The sequence below is a fragment of the Notolepis coatsorum genome (genome assembly GCF_963971535.1).
Source record: "Notolepis coatsorum genome assembly, chromosome: 1".
NCBI lineage: Eukaryota > Metazoa > Chordata > Actinopteri > Aulopiformes > Paralepididae > Notolepis > Notolepis coatsorum.
Window position 1 is genome coordinate 295,410,941 of NC_140165.1, and position 14,853 is coordinate 295,425,793.

Below are 14,853 nucleotides of genomic sequence, written 5' to 3' on the forward strand. Positions count from 1 at the left end.
GGGGTCGCGACCCAAAGGTGGGCCGCGAGCAGCCACGGGTGGGCCGCGAGATAATTAAAAAATAAAATAAAAATAAAAATCTTTTATTTTTTATTTTTTTTATTTTTATTTTTTTGTCAGGTCACTGAACTTAGAAGCAGGCCAGGACAGTGTTTCTAGTTGTATTCTAAAATTCTATTCTATTGTATTCTAAAATGTGACTATATGGTTTTATATTAACTTAATAAATAAACAAAAACGAAAAATCTACTTATTTCAACGAACATTTCAAACTAAATAACAGATTATGCACATAAAACGCTGAAAACAACCGAAGCAACAATAGTATTTTAATGAGGCTATTATTATTATCATTATTATTTTGCAACAAGTTAGCCCTCTCATAAATAGCACATATAAATGAATAACTAACTTGAACTTAATAGGATTGAAGTGATATTTGGCTTAAAAAATCGGTCGCCTGGCAAAAAAAAATTAAAAAAAAAAGCCTGACGATGTGCATTGGGCCGCGGCTCTCTGACGCCTTATTTTCTGGGCCCTGGCCTGAAAAGTTTGGGAACCCCTGCTCTAGTGCAACGTTTAAGAGACACAGCCCTATATTGCTGCCTGTTGTTGCTTGTAGTAGATCGATCGTAAATCAATTTTTGACTGTAAAAGCTCCTGCACACACAAGTGTTCTTTCGACAGGTGCGTAGGAGAAAATGTCCAATGTGTAGGCTGTAGAAAAGAGAGAGGTCCTGCATGTTGTCTTCTTACTTGCAGTAACTTCATTGTCTTATCAAACACAACGTTTCGGTCTTTAGATCTTTGTGAGGTAAAACATCAGGTTTAAGGTCTACGGCCTATTAATACAACAAAGTGATCGCAAGTAAGAAGACAGCTTGTGGGAGTTGTCTTTTTTCTAAAATCTAAAGTACAAAAGCGTTTCCCAAACCCTGCTACATAAACAACCCCAGTGCCTCATAATTCCATGAAACGGACTTGGATCTTGTTACGCAAACCAACCCTCCTTGTGCTCCAGCTTTCAGCGTGGCACGCTGGGAGCATCTGCGGCAGGACAAGGAGGAGCTGGAACAGCGTTTTGAGAGGGAGCTGGAGGGTTTGCGGGCGCAGCAGCGCAGAGAGCTTGGGTCGCTGGAGGAGCGGCTGAGGGACCAACACACAGCAGAGACCCAGCGCCTGCAGGACCAACAACGTGCTGAGCTGGTGGAGCTACACATCCAGCAGCAAGAGCAGGTCTGTGGGTGTGTGGGTGCGGGTGTGGGTGCGGGTGTGGGTGTAGGTGTGGGTGTGGGTGTAGGTGTGGGGGTGGGTGTAGGTGTAGGTGTGGGGGTGGGTGTAGGTGTAGGTGTGGGTGTAGGTGTGGGTGCAGGTGTGGGGGTGGGTGCAGGTGTGGGTGTGGGTGCAGGTGTGGGGGTGGGTGCAGGTGTGGGTGTAGGTGTGGGTGTAGGTGTGGGTGTGAGTGTAGGTGTGGGTGTAGGTGTGGGTGTAGGTGTGGGGGTGGGTGCAGGTGTGGGTGTGGTGGTGGGTGCAGGTGTGGGGGTGGGTGCAGGTGTGGGTGTAGGTGTGGGTGTAGGTGTAGGTGTGGGTGTAGGTGTGGGGGTGGGTGCGGGTGCAGGTGGGGGTGGGGGTGTAGGTGTGGGTGTAGGTGTGGGGGTGGGTGCAGGTGTGGGTGTAGGTGTGGGTGCAGGTGCAGGTGGGGGTGTAGGTGTGGGGGTGGGTGCGGGTGGGGGTGTAGGTGTGGGTGCAGGTGTGGGTGTAGGTGTGGGTGCAGGTGGGGGTGTAGGTGTGGGTGTAGGTGTGGGTGCAGGTGTGGGTGTAGGTGCGGGTGTAGGTGCAGGTGTGGGTGCAGGTGTAGGGGTAGGGGTGGGTGTAGGTGTGGGTGTAGGTGTGGGTGCAGGTGTGGGTGCAGGTGCGGGTGTAGGTGTGTGCAGGTGTGGGTGCGGGTGTAGGTGTGGGTGCAGGTGTAGGTGTGGGTGCAGGTGTAGGTGTGGGTGCAGGTGTGGGTGCAGGTGTGGGTGTGGGTGCAGGTGTGGGTGCAGGTGTGGGTGCAGGTGTGGGTGTAGGTGTGGGTGTGGGTGTAGGTGTAGGTGTGGGTGTGGGTGTAGGTGTGGGTGTAGGTGTGGGTGTAGGTGTGGGTGCAGGTGTGGGTGTGGGTGCAGGTGTGGGTGCAGGTGTGGGTGCAGGTGTAGGTGTAGGTGTGGGTGCAGGTGTGGGTGTGGGTGTAGGTGTGGGTGTGGGTGTAGGTGTGGGTGTAGGTGTGGGTGTAGGTGTAGGTATAGGTGTGGGTGGGGGTGTGGGTGAAGGTGTAGGTATAGGTGTAGGTGTGGGTGTGGGTGTAGGTGTAGGTATAGGTGTGGGTGGGGGTGTGGGTGAAGGTGTAGGTGTGGGTGCGGGTGTAGGTGTAGGTGTGGGTGCAGGTGTGGGTGTGGGTGTAGGTGCAGGTGTGGGTGTAGGTATGGGTGCAGGTGTGGGTGTAGGTGTGGGTGCAGGTGTGGGTGTGGGTGTAGGTGTGGGTGTAGGTGTGGGTGTAGGTGCGGGTGTGGGTGCAGGTGGGGGTGTAGGTGTGGGTGTAGGTGTAGGTGTAGGTGTGGGTGTAGGTGTGGGTGGGGGTGTGAGTGTAGGTGTGGGTGTGGGTGTGGGTGTAGGTGTGGGTGGGGGTGTAGGTGTGGGTGGGGGTGTGGGTGTAGGTGTGGGTGTGGGTGTGGGTGTAGGTGTGGGTGGGGGTGTAGGTGTGGGTGTGGGTGTGGGTGTGGGTGTAGGTGTGGGTGGGGGTGTAGGTGTGGGTGCGGGTGTAGGGGTGGGTGCGGGTGTGGGTGTGGGTATGTTAGGGCTGAGATATAATTCAATATGGTAATTTATCGTCTTTCAATGGGATCAGGAAGAAATCAATCATGATATTGAGATATTGTAATAAACACGTAATTGATAATAGCAAGCACATGTTAACAAAAATGTCTCACTAAATTCTAACAGAAATATTTTGTAGAATCGCATTTGAAAATTGCAGTATTGGTTTTATTGGGGGCAACCATGCAAGGTTGCCAACCTGCTCATCAGGAGCAATTAGGGGTTAAGTGTCTTGCTCAAGGACATGCACTTCGACACGCTGCCCGGGAGGAGCGGGAATCGAACCGGGAACCTCCGGATTACCAGACGACTGCTCTACCTCCCAAGCCACATTACGTTACATTACATTACCGCGCAGTTCAATGAGATGAACCTCAACTGGATTACATAACCTGCGATTGCACACACGTGAGCTGATCAAAAAATCCTGATTATCATGATATTGGTTTTGACAAGCCCTAGTGTCTGTGCTTGTGTGTGGGTGTGTGTGTGTGAGTGTATGTACAGTATCTCTGTGTGTGGCAAGTTCGCTATACTGGATTAGTGTTACTATAACAGTGTAACGGTCATCATCTTGTCCCAGATTGAGGAGATGAGTGAGAGCCATGAGGCATCTCTCTTGGAGATGGAGACCGCTCACAACGACACCCTGGCAACCCTGCAGGAGGAGCACGCTAGGACTGTGAAAAGTAAAGCATGTCATACTATACACACGCTCACACTATTATACTGTGGGCATCCACAACATTATGCCAAAGGATTGATCTATTTTGATGCAATTTAACTATTTGAGAAGGGATTTTTAAACTTAACTTTTCAAGGTACATTCTTTCAGGTACAGCAAGTCATTAGACCTAAGAGACACTGTTATGAACTCGTTATAATTTACTCTTAAAGCGATAACTCAGAGCGAGAACTCTCTTTGAACCCTCCAAATGAGGGATGTCAAATCTGGGTCTGCTCCATATAGACAATGAATGCGGCTCTGACATTATGAGGCCATAACATGTTTGTGTGAGCTCTTACACCCAAATGAGGTTTATATTCTGGTCCAGACCGTCTAGCAATGCTAGAATTAAAACCTCACAAAAGCTCACACAAACATCGTATGGCCTCATAAAGTCAGAGACCCATTCATTGTCTATTGAGCAGGTGTTGCATCCCAGTCACATCACCGATTGGAGGGTTCTCTCTCTCTCTCTCTCTCTCTCTTCTCTCTCTCTCTCTCTCTCTCTCTCTCTCTCTCTCTCTCTCTCTCTCTCTCTCTCTCTCTCTCTCTCTCTCTCTCTCACTCTCTCTCTCTCTGATTTCTAGCTTTCGGAGAGAGAGCGGTGCAGGTTCACAAATGACTGAACTGTCCTGTGGCACAGAAAGAACATTATGCGACTTATTAAAATCCCCTTTAAGCTTATCCATAAATTTGTCTTGTGTGTCCCAAAAACATCAAAATAGGTCCAGTAGAAATGCTAACATGTAGCCTAGTACCAGGCTAAGGGACATGAAAAGGAACTTACTTTATGTCGTCTTTTGTGTCAGACCTGAAGATGGCTCACGAACAACAGAGGAAGTCTCTTGAAGAGGACTTTGAGAAGCTCAGACTGTCACTGCAGGTAGACCGTTCCCCTGTTGCCCCCGTGTACTGTGTTGCTCTGTATGCACATCTTTATTCTTTAGAGGCACTAAGTAAGCTTTACATTACTATTACAATGATGTTGGATTGGAACTTTATCTTTGGATACTATCAAACTCGCTCAAATGAGTAATTACTAATGGCTTTGTGCTTAAAAGAACACGCCAACATTTTGGGAAATTAGCTTACCGTCTTCTCCAGAGAGAGACAAGAAGATAGATACCAGTTTCCTCTCTGTGCGTTCAGTAGAAAGCGATCTGGCTGCATGTTAGCCTAGCTTAGCACAATGAATGGAAGCGGACATGTACGGGTAGCCTTTGGAAGAGGTGTTAGTTGGACAATGCCTAGGCTACCCGTACATGTCTGCTTCCATTCATTGTGCTAAGCTAGGCTAACATGCAGCTAGATAGCTTTCTACTGAACGCACAGAGAGGTATCTACTGGTATCTATCTTCTTGTCTCTCTCTCCGGAGAAGACAGTAAGCTAATTTCCCAAAATGTTGGCGTGTTCCTTTAATGTTCCCCAATCTTCTAATCTCAGAAAGACTGCCTTCTCCTTTAGTGCTCCATACCCTTGGGATGCCCTTCAATGCACGTTAAAGATTGATATTCTTCCAACATTTGGACATTTCAAAGCTTTCATCACTAATCATTGTACTTCATTTTGTAATCGTTTTTCACCAGATTTTCTTGTTTCTTCTTTTTGTCTTATTTTATCTTGTTTTTATTGTGTTGTAATTACATATCTTGTTTTTATTGTGTTGTAATTAGATATTTTATCTTGTTTGTATTGTGTTGTAAGTACATGTTTCTATCTTGTTTTTATCTTTGTGTTATATCATCTCTTTAACCGTATATACTTGACATCACTGTCCATGAGGGGAAACCTCAGTGTCCCTAGAGTTTGCATAAAGGTTGAATGAAAAATGTACCATAATTCGGAACGAAGACCCAACCACTAAATGATTTACGTGCTTATTCCAATTGTAATTGTAGCTACATGGTTGATGCTACACAGTCCTCATCCAAGTGATTTTTTAATCACTGAATGAGTGGGTGACACTTTAATCACTGAATGAGTGGGTGACACTTTAAGCACTGAATGAGTGGGTGACACTTTAATCACTGACTGAGTGGGTGACACTTTTTTCTGTGTTTATTTTTCTTGATTAGGACCAGGTGGACACGCTGACGTTTCAGAACCGTGGCCTACGAGACCGCGCTAAGCGCTTTGAGGAAGCTCTACGCCGCAGCACTGATGAACAGATATTGGTACTGTATAATAATAATAATAATAATAATCATTTCTTACATTTATATAGCGCCGTTCAGGAGACCCAAGGCACTTAACAGAGGAGGGGGGCAAACTAAGGGGAAGGAGATCAGAGGAACAATTAGGTAAAAAGAGGGAGGTCAGGCAGAGTCAATGGTACATTTGGTGAAGAGGTGAGATTTGAGGTGAGATGTGAATGAGTCCCAGGGATGTAGCGTTGCGGATGTTTGGAGGGAGGGAGTTCCAGAGGGTGGGTGCAGCAACAGAGAAGGCTCTGGGACCGACAGTGTGCAGGTTGGTGGTGGGGATGGAGAGGAGACCGGAGTCAGAGGACCGCAGTCTCCGGGGTTGGATGTAGGGATGGAGGAGGTCAGCTAGGTACCAGGGGGAAAGGGAGTGAAGGGATTTGTAGGTGATGAGGAGGATCTTAAAGTTGATGTGGGACTTGACTGGAAGCCAGTGGAGGTGGATGAGGGTGGGGGTGATGTGGTGCCAGGACTTGGTGCGGGTGAGAACCCTAGCAGCTGAGTTCTAGTATAATAACATTCAAGAGCCTACATGTTAGCCCACTGTAGCATGGTAGTGAAAGGGTTAACCTTCTATAGTGTGGTGGTGAAAGAGTTAACCTTATATAGTGTGGTAGTGAAAGGGTTAACCTTCTATGGTGTGGTAGTGAAAGGGTTAACCTTGTATAGTGTGGTAATAATAATAATAACTTAATTTTATATAGCGCCTGTCAAAAGACCCAAGGTCGCTTTACATAGGGGGGGGGGGGGGGGGGATAACAAAGTAACAAACATAGTGGACAGACACAACATATACATATAAAGTGAGAAATTAGAGGTTAAAGGCCAAGTTGAAGAGGTGGGTTTTGAGCAGTTTTTTGGTAATGAAAGGGTTAACCTTATATAGTGTGGTAGTGAACGGGTTAACCTTCTATAGTGTGGTAGTGAAAGTGTTAACCTTCTAGTGTGGTAGTGAAAGGATTAACCTTCTATCGTGTGGTAGTGAAAGGGTTAACTCGTTATCGTGTGGTAGTGAAAGGGTTAACCTGCTATAGTGTGGTAGTGAAAAGGTTGATTGATTGAATTGATTGAAAACTTTATTAACAGATTGCAGAATGGGTACAATACAGTACGGCTCAATACACACAATTGTTAAGGGGATGCAGACCAGAGAAAGACGTTTGTCTTTGATGGTGGTTTCCTCCAACAGGACGCTCTGGCTCCGTACCAACACATCGAGGAGGACTTGAAGAGTCTGAAGGATGTGCTGGAGATGAAGAACCAGCAGATCCACCAGCAGGAGGTGAAGATCTCAGACCTGGAGATAATGGTAAGCTCAGAATGACAGCTTCCTTATTTCAAACCAGACATTTTTGTGTGTATTAAAAAGTCAAAGTTATCAAAGACCCAATCAGCCAAAGGTAAACAAATGGGTTACCCCACCACCAAATATAAAATAAGGGATATACAATATGTTTTCATTCTCTAGTTGACTGACTGAGCTCTTGATACAAGGACTAACACTAGACAACAGGTCAATTAGGGCTGGGAAATTAATAAAATTTTATTTTCAATTACGATTTTGGCTTCCAAAGATTATGACAAACAAGATAATCAACTTTTAGCAAGGTCATGTTTTTGAGCCAGGTCATGTTTTTGTTTTTCAGTTGAATTATATTTTATTATATATTTTTTATATATTATTATTATATTTAAAGTTCAAGTAAATAAACAGTTAAAAATAAATCTTTAAGTTTTTGTTCAATAAATGCATGTTTCCAAAGTCAATGAGTTGCAGTAGCGGCTCGTGGATGCTTCACCACTAGGGGCACTATACCAAACATTTTGCAAACATGTACAGTACCACGCAACCGACTCATGGCAAGACGTGAGCGATTCGACTCACGCTCACGGCAATGAATCGGCTCTTATGAACGAGTCACTCAGCTGTTACTACAACAACACACAACCAGTCAAATAAAGTATAGTCTAATTCACAACTTGAAACACAATATATAAATAGAAAAGTTAGAAACAAAACTCGCTCCGTCTCCAAACACACGCAGATCTCTCCCTCTCTCCTTCTCTCTCTCACACACAGCGCGACGTGGAATCGATTCGTTACACAATCAGACCTATTATATACCAAGAATAACTTCAGTATGAGTACAGGGCTGTACACATATTTTGCATATTGTTAAACGAGCCAAGGCTAGCTATTAAACTATCGATATGAATTGAAAATCTGGGACCCTGATGTAAACAAGACAAACGTCTTTCTCTGGTCTGCATCCCCTTAACAATTGTGTGTATTGAGCCGTACTGTATTGTACCCATTCTGCAATCTGTTAATAAAGTTCTCATTCATTCATTCATTCAAACATAGACGATATTGAACAAGCCATAATCCACGTATTTTCAATCCAAAAGCGAGAGAGAGAGAGAGAGAGAGAGAGAGACTCACTGTTTAGTTGACACGTCCAGGGCAGGAGGGCTTGCCTTGATAAAGTAGTGTATAATCCACTGTTGATGTATTCCAGACCACTGTCCACTGTGTCCAGACTGCATCCGCCATATAGCTTGTTAGCCAAGTGTTAGCTTGTTAGCAGTTAGCAGCACCACACAACACAAGTACTTCATTCCTTTGTCCATTTCCGCTCGAACAGACTGCAAACTACCTGGCGTTCTATCGCCATGCTCTAAGACAAACTCTAACCTTAACCAACTTTGAAAGAGTGCCTAAGCTTAACAGTCTAAAGAACTTGCAGTCACGGCACGCTCTAAGACAAACAGCTGCCTGCATCTCACAACAACACAACTATCTCTCTCTACCACCAACGGACCAACCTAGGAATAAGCTAGAATTGGAACATTAGAAATTGTATTCGGCCAATCAGAGATCATCTCTGTGAAATTCTGCTATGGAAAAAAATACTGGCGTCGGCCAATTAGAGAGCGTCTCCGCGAAATGCGGCTACAGAAATTCTTGACGCTACTGGCTAGACCGCTTCAAATCGCGCCCGGATTCCAACATAATAGTCATATTTCAACGCACAACGCGTTATGCACTGATTGGCTGTGACGGATACAGCGATCAAACTGTGATGCGCACTCAGAGCGCTATCGCGTCTAGCCCGGGCCGAGAAATACGAAAAAATTTAAAAAACGTGAGTCACTTCCTGCTCAGGAAAACGAGTGTTTTTTATTTTAGATAATAACGTTATATTGTGCATTGGAAATACAAACATACTTAAAATGAGTAAATATTATTCATTTTAAACATGTTTATATTATTTATAGGGCTATAAAACAAAAAACTAAAAAGTTTTATTTTCTTCTTCTCTGATTTAACAGCAGGTGGGGCGGCGCCCGTGCGCCCCTAGTGGCAGAGCCGCCACTGATGAGTTGACGTAAATAATTAAATAATGAGTTGTGTTAAATAATCATGATCTCAATATTGACCAAATATTGTCCCTACTGTAAGTTTGTGAGTTCTTAACACTTTGATCGCCATGGTTAAATTCATAATTTACCATCCCTAGCCAGCTCTATTTGTATATGGAGAAGTTCCCCTTCTTTGCAGGGCTATACCTTTTTAAATTCTAATTGACATTATTATGGCCCATTCAATGTCCTATATCCATTGTTCAGGGTGTAGCAACGTTATACTTTTTCATTCACATATTCATACTAAAATATGGTCTAAAGTATAAGTATGTTTTTATCGTTTTCTGCAGCTTTCTCCAGAACTTGATTTATAGCCCCAAATGCATTATATTGATGATCAAATACAGTTTGGTAGCGATCGGTGCCAGATGAAAAATTTCAACTGGAGGTACTTCTAGAAGTTACTACGCATCATCTGATATTGACCGGATGGGCGGGGGGTCGTTTATAATTCCGTGGGCAACGTTATATCATTCCTCTAGTGTGGGTCATATGGTCATCAGAGCAGTTTATATGGAACACGTTAGAAAATAACGCTGGATCTTACCATATCTTCCTCGCGCCGTTGGACGATCAGCTTGGAGTAGACAGTTTTCGTTTATGGGATGTTGATATAGATGAACCATTTCCAGGTTGTATAATACTATATACGTCCAAATAACGTTGTTTATTGAGTTAGGGCGAGCGATTGATTATCCAGTGTGTTGAGATGGAGTCCGGCTAACGATCGCGAGTGCCCAGACGAAATATGGATGAGCACTTCCTGTTTGGCGCGTCACGTCTGCCGATCGGCCACCAGATGGCGCTCTTGAACCGTTAGACAGTTGAGTGGAGCTCACCAGTACATCTCATGTCTCCGGAGGAGAAATATGATTTCGATCACAGATTTTTGAAATATTGATATCAAAGACGAGTTACGGCGTCTTCGGCAGAATGAGCATGGCGAGCAAAGACGAGTTACGGCGTTCCCGGCGATTAAAGTGTTAATTGTATTTGCTGTATTTTGCGGCTGTAATATGTTTGTTTACTTTGGTTATGCAGTAAACAAAGAATAAAACAGATCTATATTCAGAATTATGATGTTACGGTTTGTATGTGACCCCAATAGCACAACACAAGACAGGTATGAGAGTTAGCTAAAACAAGGGCATCATTTATTCACAAATAAAAAGCGGCACTGTCCCTTTAAGGGAGAACAAAAATACACTGGTGAATCCTCTAGAGTCCATGAATGAAATGAAAGTTCTGAGTCTGGTCCTGTTCAGACTCACCAGAACACTTGCAACGCAGCAAACAGGGGTCCATGAAAAAAGGAGTGAGAACATAGGCATCCTCCTGTGGAAGCATAGAGAGCGATGACGATGCCTCACACCACAGAACACTGCCAACGGACAACTCAGCAAACAGGACCCACGAAAAAGGAGTGAGAACATAGGAATCCTCCCGTGGAAGCATAGAGAGCGATGACTATGTCTCACACCAGGAACGAGGCCCATGTAGAGAGAGAGTAGGGCTGTAGATGGCACGACGTCTCACCCCAGAGACGCGGCGGTAGATGGTAGCAATGGAACGACCTGGCAATGAGTGGAAGGCAGTCGGCAGTTCTTGTAGTGTCCCGACAAGCTGAATGCCAACCACTCTCAGGTGCGTGAGCTGAATGTTCGGCACGCCCCCTCGTTGGGAAGCATGCAGTTCCTACCCAGCCCTCACATATGATGGGTTAAGAAAATTCCAAGAAGCTTATTTTCCATCCTTAGATCAAACTCTTCAAAAATGTATTATGAATATTGATTGTGGAAAAAAAATCAAATGTATCTTTTAAACATAAAAAAAAAAAAAAAAAACATCTACAGAGCTTTTAGAAAGGTGCAGAATTAACATATTGATTAATTTGTTTATCATTAAAAGAAATAGTTATCTATAGCACCTTTAAACATAATATCTACAGTAATCCAGTATTTAAATTCTTTTTAAAGGTTTACACCATATTCTATATTTTAATGACATTATTTGTAGTCCATAATATACTTATTGTTGCTGATAAATCATATGAAGAATTTAATGTGTTGCGCTGTTCTCCATGTGTTTTTGAGCAGGCCGAAAAGAATGTCTACCTGGAGGAGAGAGTGCAGATCTTACAGCAGCAGAACGAGGACCTTAAGGCTCGAATCGACAATAACCTCGCCGTCTCCAGGTCTGTTCTGTTCAAAGCTATCTTCTAAACTCCATCTCATCATCATCATCATCATCATCATCATCATCATCATCATCATCATCATCATCATCATCATCATCATCAAACATTTATTTAGACCTTGTAGACCATTGAGGTTGCCCTCATTTACAATGATGATGAGTAATCATTGACACATAAAAAGTAGTAACACAACTAGATAAAAACAAAGAGTCAGGTGCATTAATGGTGAAGGCAGACTTTCCAAGATCAGAACAAGCTTGAGGGACCTTAAACACAAGCCAAGTCATTTGAGCAAGTCAGATACAGTAGGGTCCAATAAATTCCAATCCACCAACATTGTGATGTAAGGTGGTAGCTTACCAGTAAGGGCTTTGTAAATAAACAAAATGTTTATTGTGCCTCAGGAGACAATGGTGAGTGTCATACCTGTCACCAGTAATCAATCTGAGGGCAGAGTGACCAGTCAAGTGGTTTAAGAGTGAAAGCAGCAGCGTATCTATAAATTACATCACCACAGTCCAAAACTGAAATCTCAAGTCAGTTTACAACACTGTCATCTCATGGTGTTGTAAACACAGCTATGGGAATGATATCACTGAGCTGTTAACACGGTTCAGTGCCATAAACGAAGATTCTCGTTTCTGGGTCGTTTTTCCTTTTTTCCGATTTGAATGGCTGAAAAATGCATAGTGGGAAATCCGAAGGTGCAGTCCTACCAGGCGGCGGTATCAAGCTACATTTCTAACATTGTATCCTCAGCTGTGGAATGACCCCAGGTCTCATATTTCATTTCTTGTTCTCTGCGAAGCACACAGTTCAGCCGGTTACATCGAAGCCCGTCAATTATGCTTGATCCGTATGTTATGGCCGTTTATAACGTTGAGCAAATGGGGATTGGATCTACCAGATGGCGATCAAGAAATTGGAATATTCTTTTTGGATTACTTTCGGCCAAAGGTAAGAGCGATTTGACATCAACAATCGAATAATCAGAAACGACCCCCCCCCCCCCCCCCCCCCCCCCTTTCATGCATTCATGATGGAACATAATACCGATAATGTGGACTTGAATCCGGAACAATAGCGGGTTCAGGCGAGGAACGCTAGAGTCCACAATGTAGTCGACGTGTATGGCTATTACTCAGCATTTCATGGATTACGATAGACCGCCCTAAAACCATACTTATATTCACCACGGTATAACACGAGAACGTATGGATGGAAAATTTTTTTCTTTTTTGCATCTTAACCGGAAGAAACCCAGTGTCAAATGACTATAGTACTGTATCTATAGCTATAATATAGAATATGGTTACAGCTCTACAAACAAGGTGACCGTTTACATGGGGTTAATAGGTGGCATGAGGGGCCAATGATGAGTAAGAGGCGTGGCACTGAAAGTGTTAACATAAAATAAAACAGGTATAGCATCACACTACCAGAGAAACATTTATTATAATGTTGAGTAGTCAAATGTTATTTTTACATTTAAAACTAGGTTGATTACTGCACTCAGTCAGGTGTCTGCAGGTGCATGGAGCACCTGTTGACCTTCAGTTGAGTTGAGTAGGTCAGGAGAAGTGCACTTGACAATTAAAACGATATCATGTTTAGTGCAGAAAGCTGCTAAAAAGCTGTTAATATTCTGGATACATGACTTTTTTGTCAGTATAGCATGCCTTTAACATTTCTACAGTAGTATAATACGATATATAAGATATAAGATAAGATATTCCTTTATTGATCCCCATGGGGGCATTTAGGCCCATAGCAGCATGGAGGGAGGGGGGGGGGGGGGGGGGGGGGGTCAGGTATGGGCATGGTAATAGTAGTAGACATAAATATAGGCAATACATACACAGTAAAGATAAGCAGTGTAAACAATATAATTAACTCTGAATATAAGCATATGAGCAAGTAGGCAGTGTAATCAAAGGTGCAGATGAGGGTCTGTATGCCCTATCAGTTATATTATGTTACAATAAATATGGTCAATAACACTTAGAATCTCAATATATACAATGAGTAAGTAAAGTGTACAGTATAGTATACACAGGTGCAGTATACAGAAGGTACCCTAATAAGGTACCCTAATATTCTAAATGTGCCTAACTTTGAGCTACTGATAACGTAGAATCATACCTGACCGCCTCCCTCTTCGCCCAGGCAACTGTCGGAGGAGAACGCCAACCTCCAGGTGAACGTGGAGAAGGAGAGCAACGAGAAGAAGCGCCTGAGCCGGAACAACGAGGAGCTGCTGTGGCGCCTCCAGACGGGGGAGCTGAGCCCCCGCATGTCCCCCAGCTCCTCCCCCATCCACCGCGCCTCCCCTGGACCCAGCTCCCCAGCGCGCCCGCACTCCTACCACCAATGAACTCCCATCAATGAACACTTTTGTCCTTGTCCTATTGAATTTGTCCTTTAATGCAGCTTTACCCGTTTGACCTGATGTAATAGGGTATTAACCGTCAAGCCATACGAAGCCCCATCTCCATGGTGAACGTCCCTGTAACGGCGTTCACTAGGAAGATGATTAAACACAAACTAGCCTACTCTGCTCTCTACTACGGTGCCCCTCACTCACGTGGTACACATTTCCAAATGCGGATCTCTTTTCGTCTCAATTTTCGTCTGGATCTGAAGTCTGTCGGGATCCTCTCTAATCCTTTCTCATTCTACATGAACACCCTGCAAAGCAAGCAAGACGAGAGAGAGAGAGAGAGAGAGAGAGAGAGAGAGAGAGACTGCAGCAGATGGCGAGAAGGAGGATCCTTGTCACGGTGCCTCATTTTCACGCATTCGCCTCCGTCCACATCTCGCAGCTTCTCACCGCGCGGTCTCTAGATGCTGGATATATATACATGAGACGCATAGCAAACGTCAGAAAAATGCAACAATGAACACACGAGAAGCGCCTTTGCTCTCCATTTCCTCCTACCAGCAGTGTCTCGTGAAAGACACGGGCAATACTAGACATCATGCATAAACTAAACTACCTACAGCAGCTTCTTAATTCAAGTGTAAACTTGGAATTCTTCTCCGGGGGCATGTTTACAGTCCCGTCTCCCGTGGACATATTTGTACGAGACTGATAACTACTGGGCCTCCTAACCGGATCCCATCTTCATTTCTCTTCAAGCTGTCGAAGCTAGCGATCTCACCTGGACTGATCTGTATGGTTCTACAACAACTTAGAAATCCAACGAACTGCCAGTATAATGTTACTGTATTATTATGTTATATAGTGTTTATTTATAGCTGTACATGTATCTAAATTATTTATTATTATAATTTCTTGCTCAATGTAAAGCATGTACCGTCTTCCAGTTATAGCAACGCGGCTACTGCTCCCTGAGAACATTGTCTTGGGGGACGATATGGAGTAAAATGGACAAACTGTCAACGAGTTGCAGCCTCTTGACCCCCGTTACCTCTTACCGGTATATGTATC

The 14,853-nt window shown here is 44.1% G+C and overlaps 1 protein-coding gene across 1 annotated transcript in view; it reads left to right on the forward strand.

The window, feature by feature from the left end:
- The window catches only part of mtus2b (microtubule associated tumor suppressor candidate 2b), a gene marked incomplete at both ends in the record, with an annotated part of 65,963 nt that extends 52,187 nt beyond the window's left edge, over positions 1-13,776 (forward strand). The window contains 7 exons of the mRNA XM_084310448.1: positions 1,022-1,236; positions 3,434-3,539; positions 4,387-4,460; positions 5,654-5,752; positions 6,969-7,088; positions 11,302-11,399; positions 13,569-13,776. Coding sequence (XP_084166574.1) covers positions 1,022-1,236; positions 3,434-3,539; positions 4,387-4,460; positions 5,654-5,752; positions 6,969-7,088; positions 11,302-11,399; positions 13,569-13,776 — 920 coding nt within the window. The remainder of the gene's footprint in view (positions 1-1,021; positions 1,237-3,433; positions 3,540-4,386; positions 4,461-5,653; positions 5,753-6,968; positions 7,089-11,301; positions 11,400-13,568) is intronic.
- Between the last annotated feature and the right edge of the window lie 1,077 nt (positions 13,777-14,853).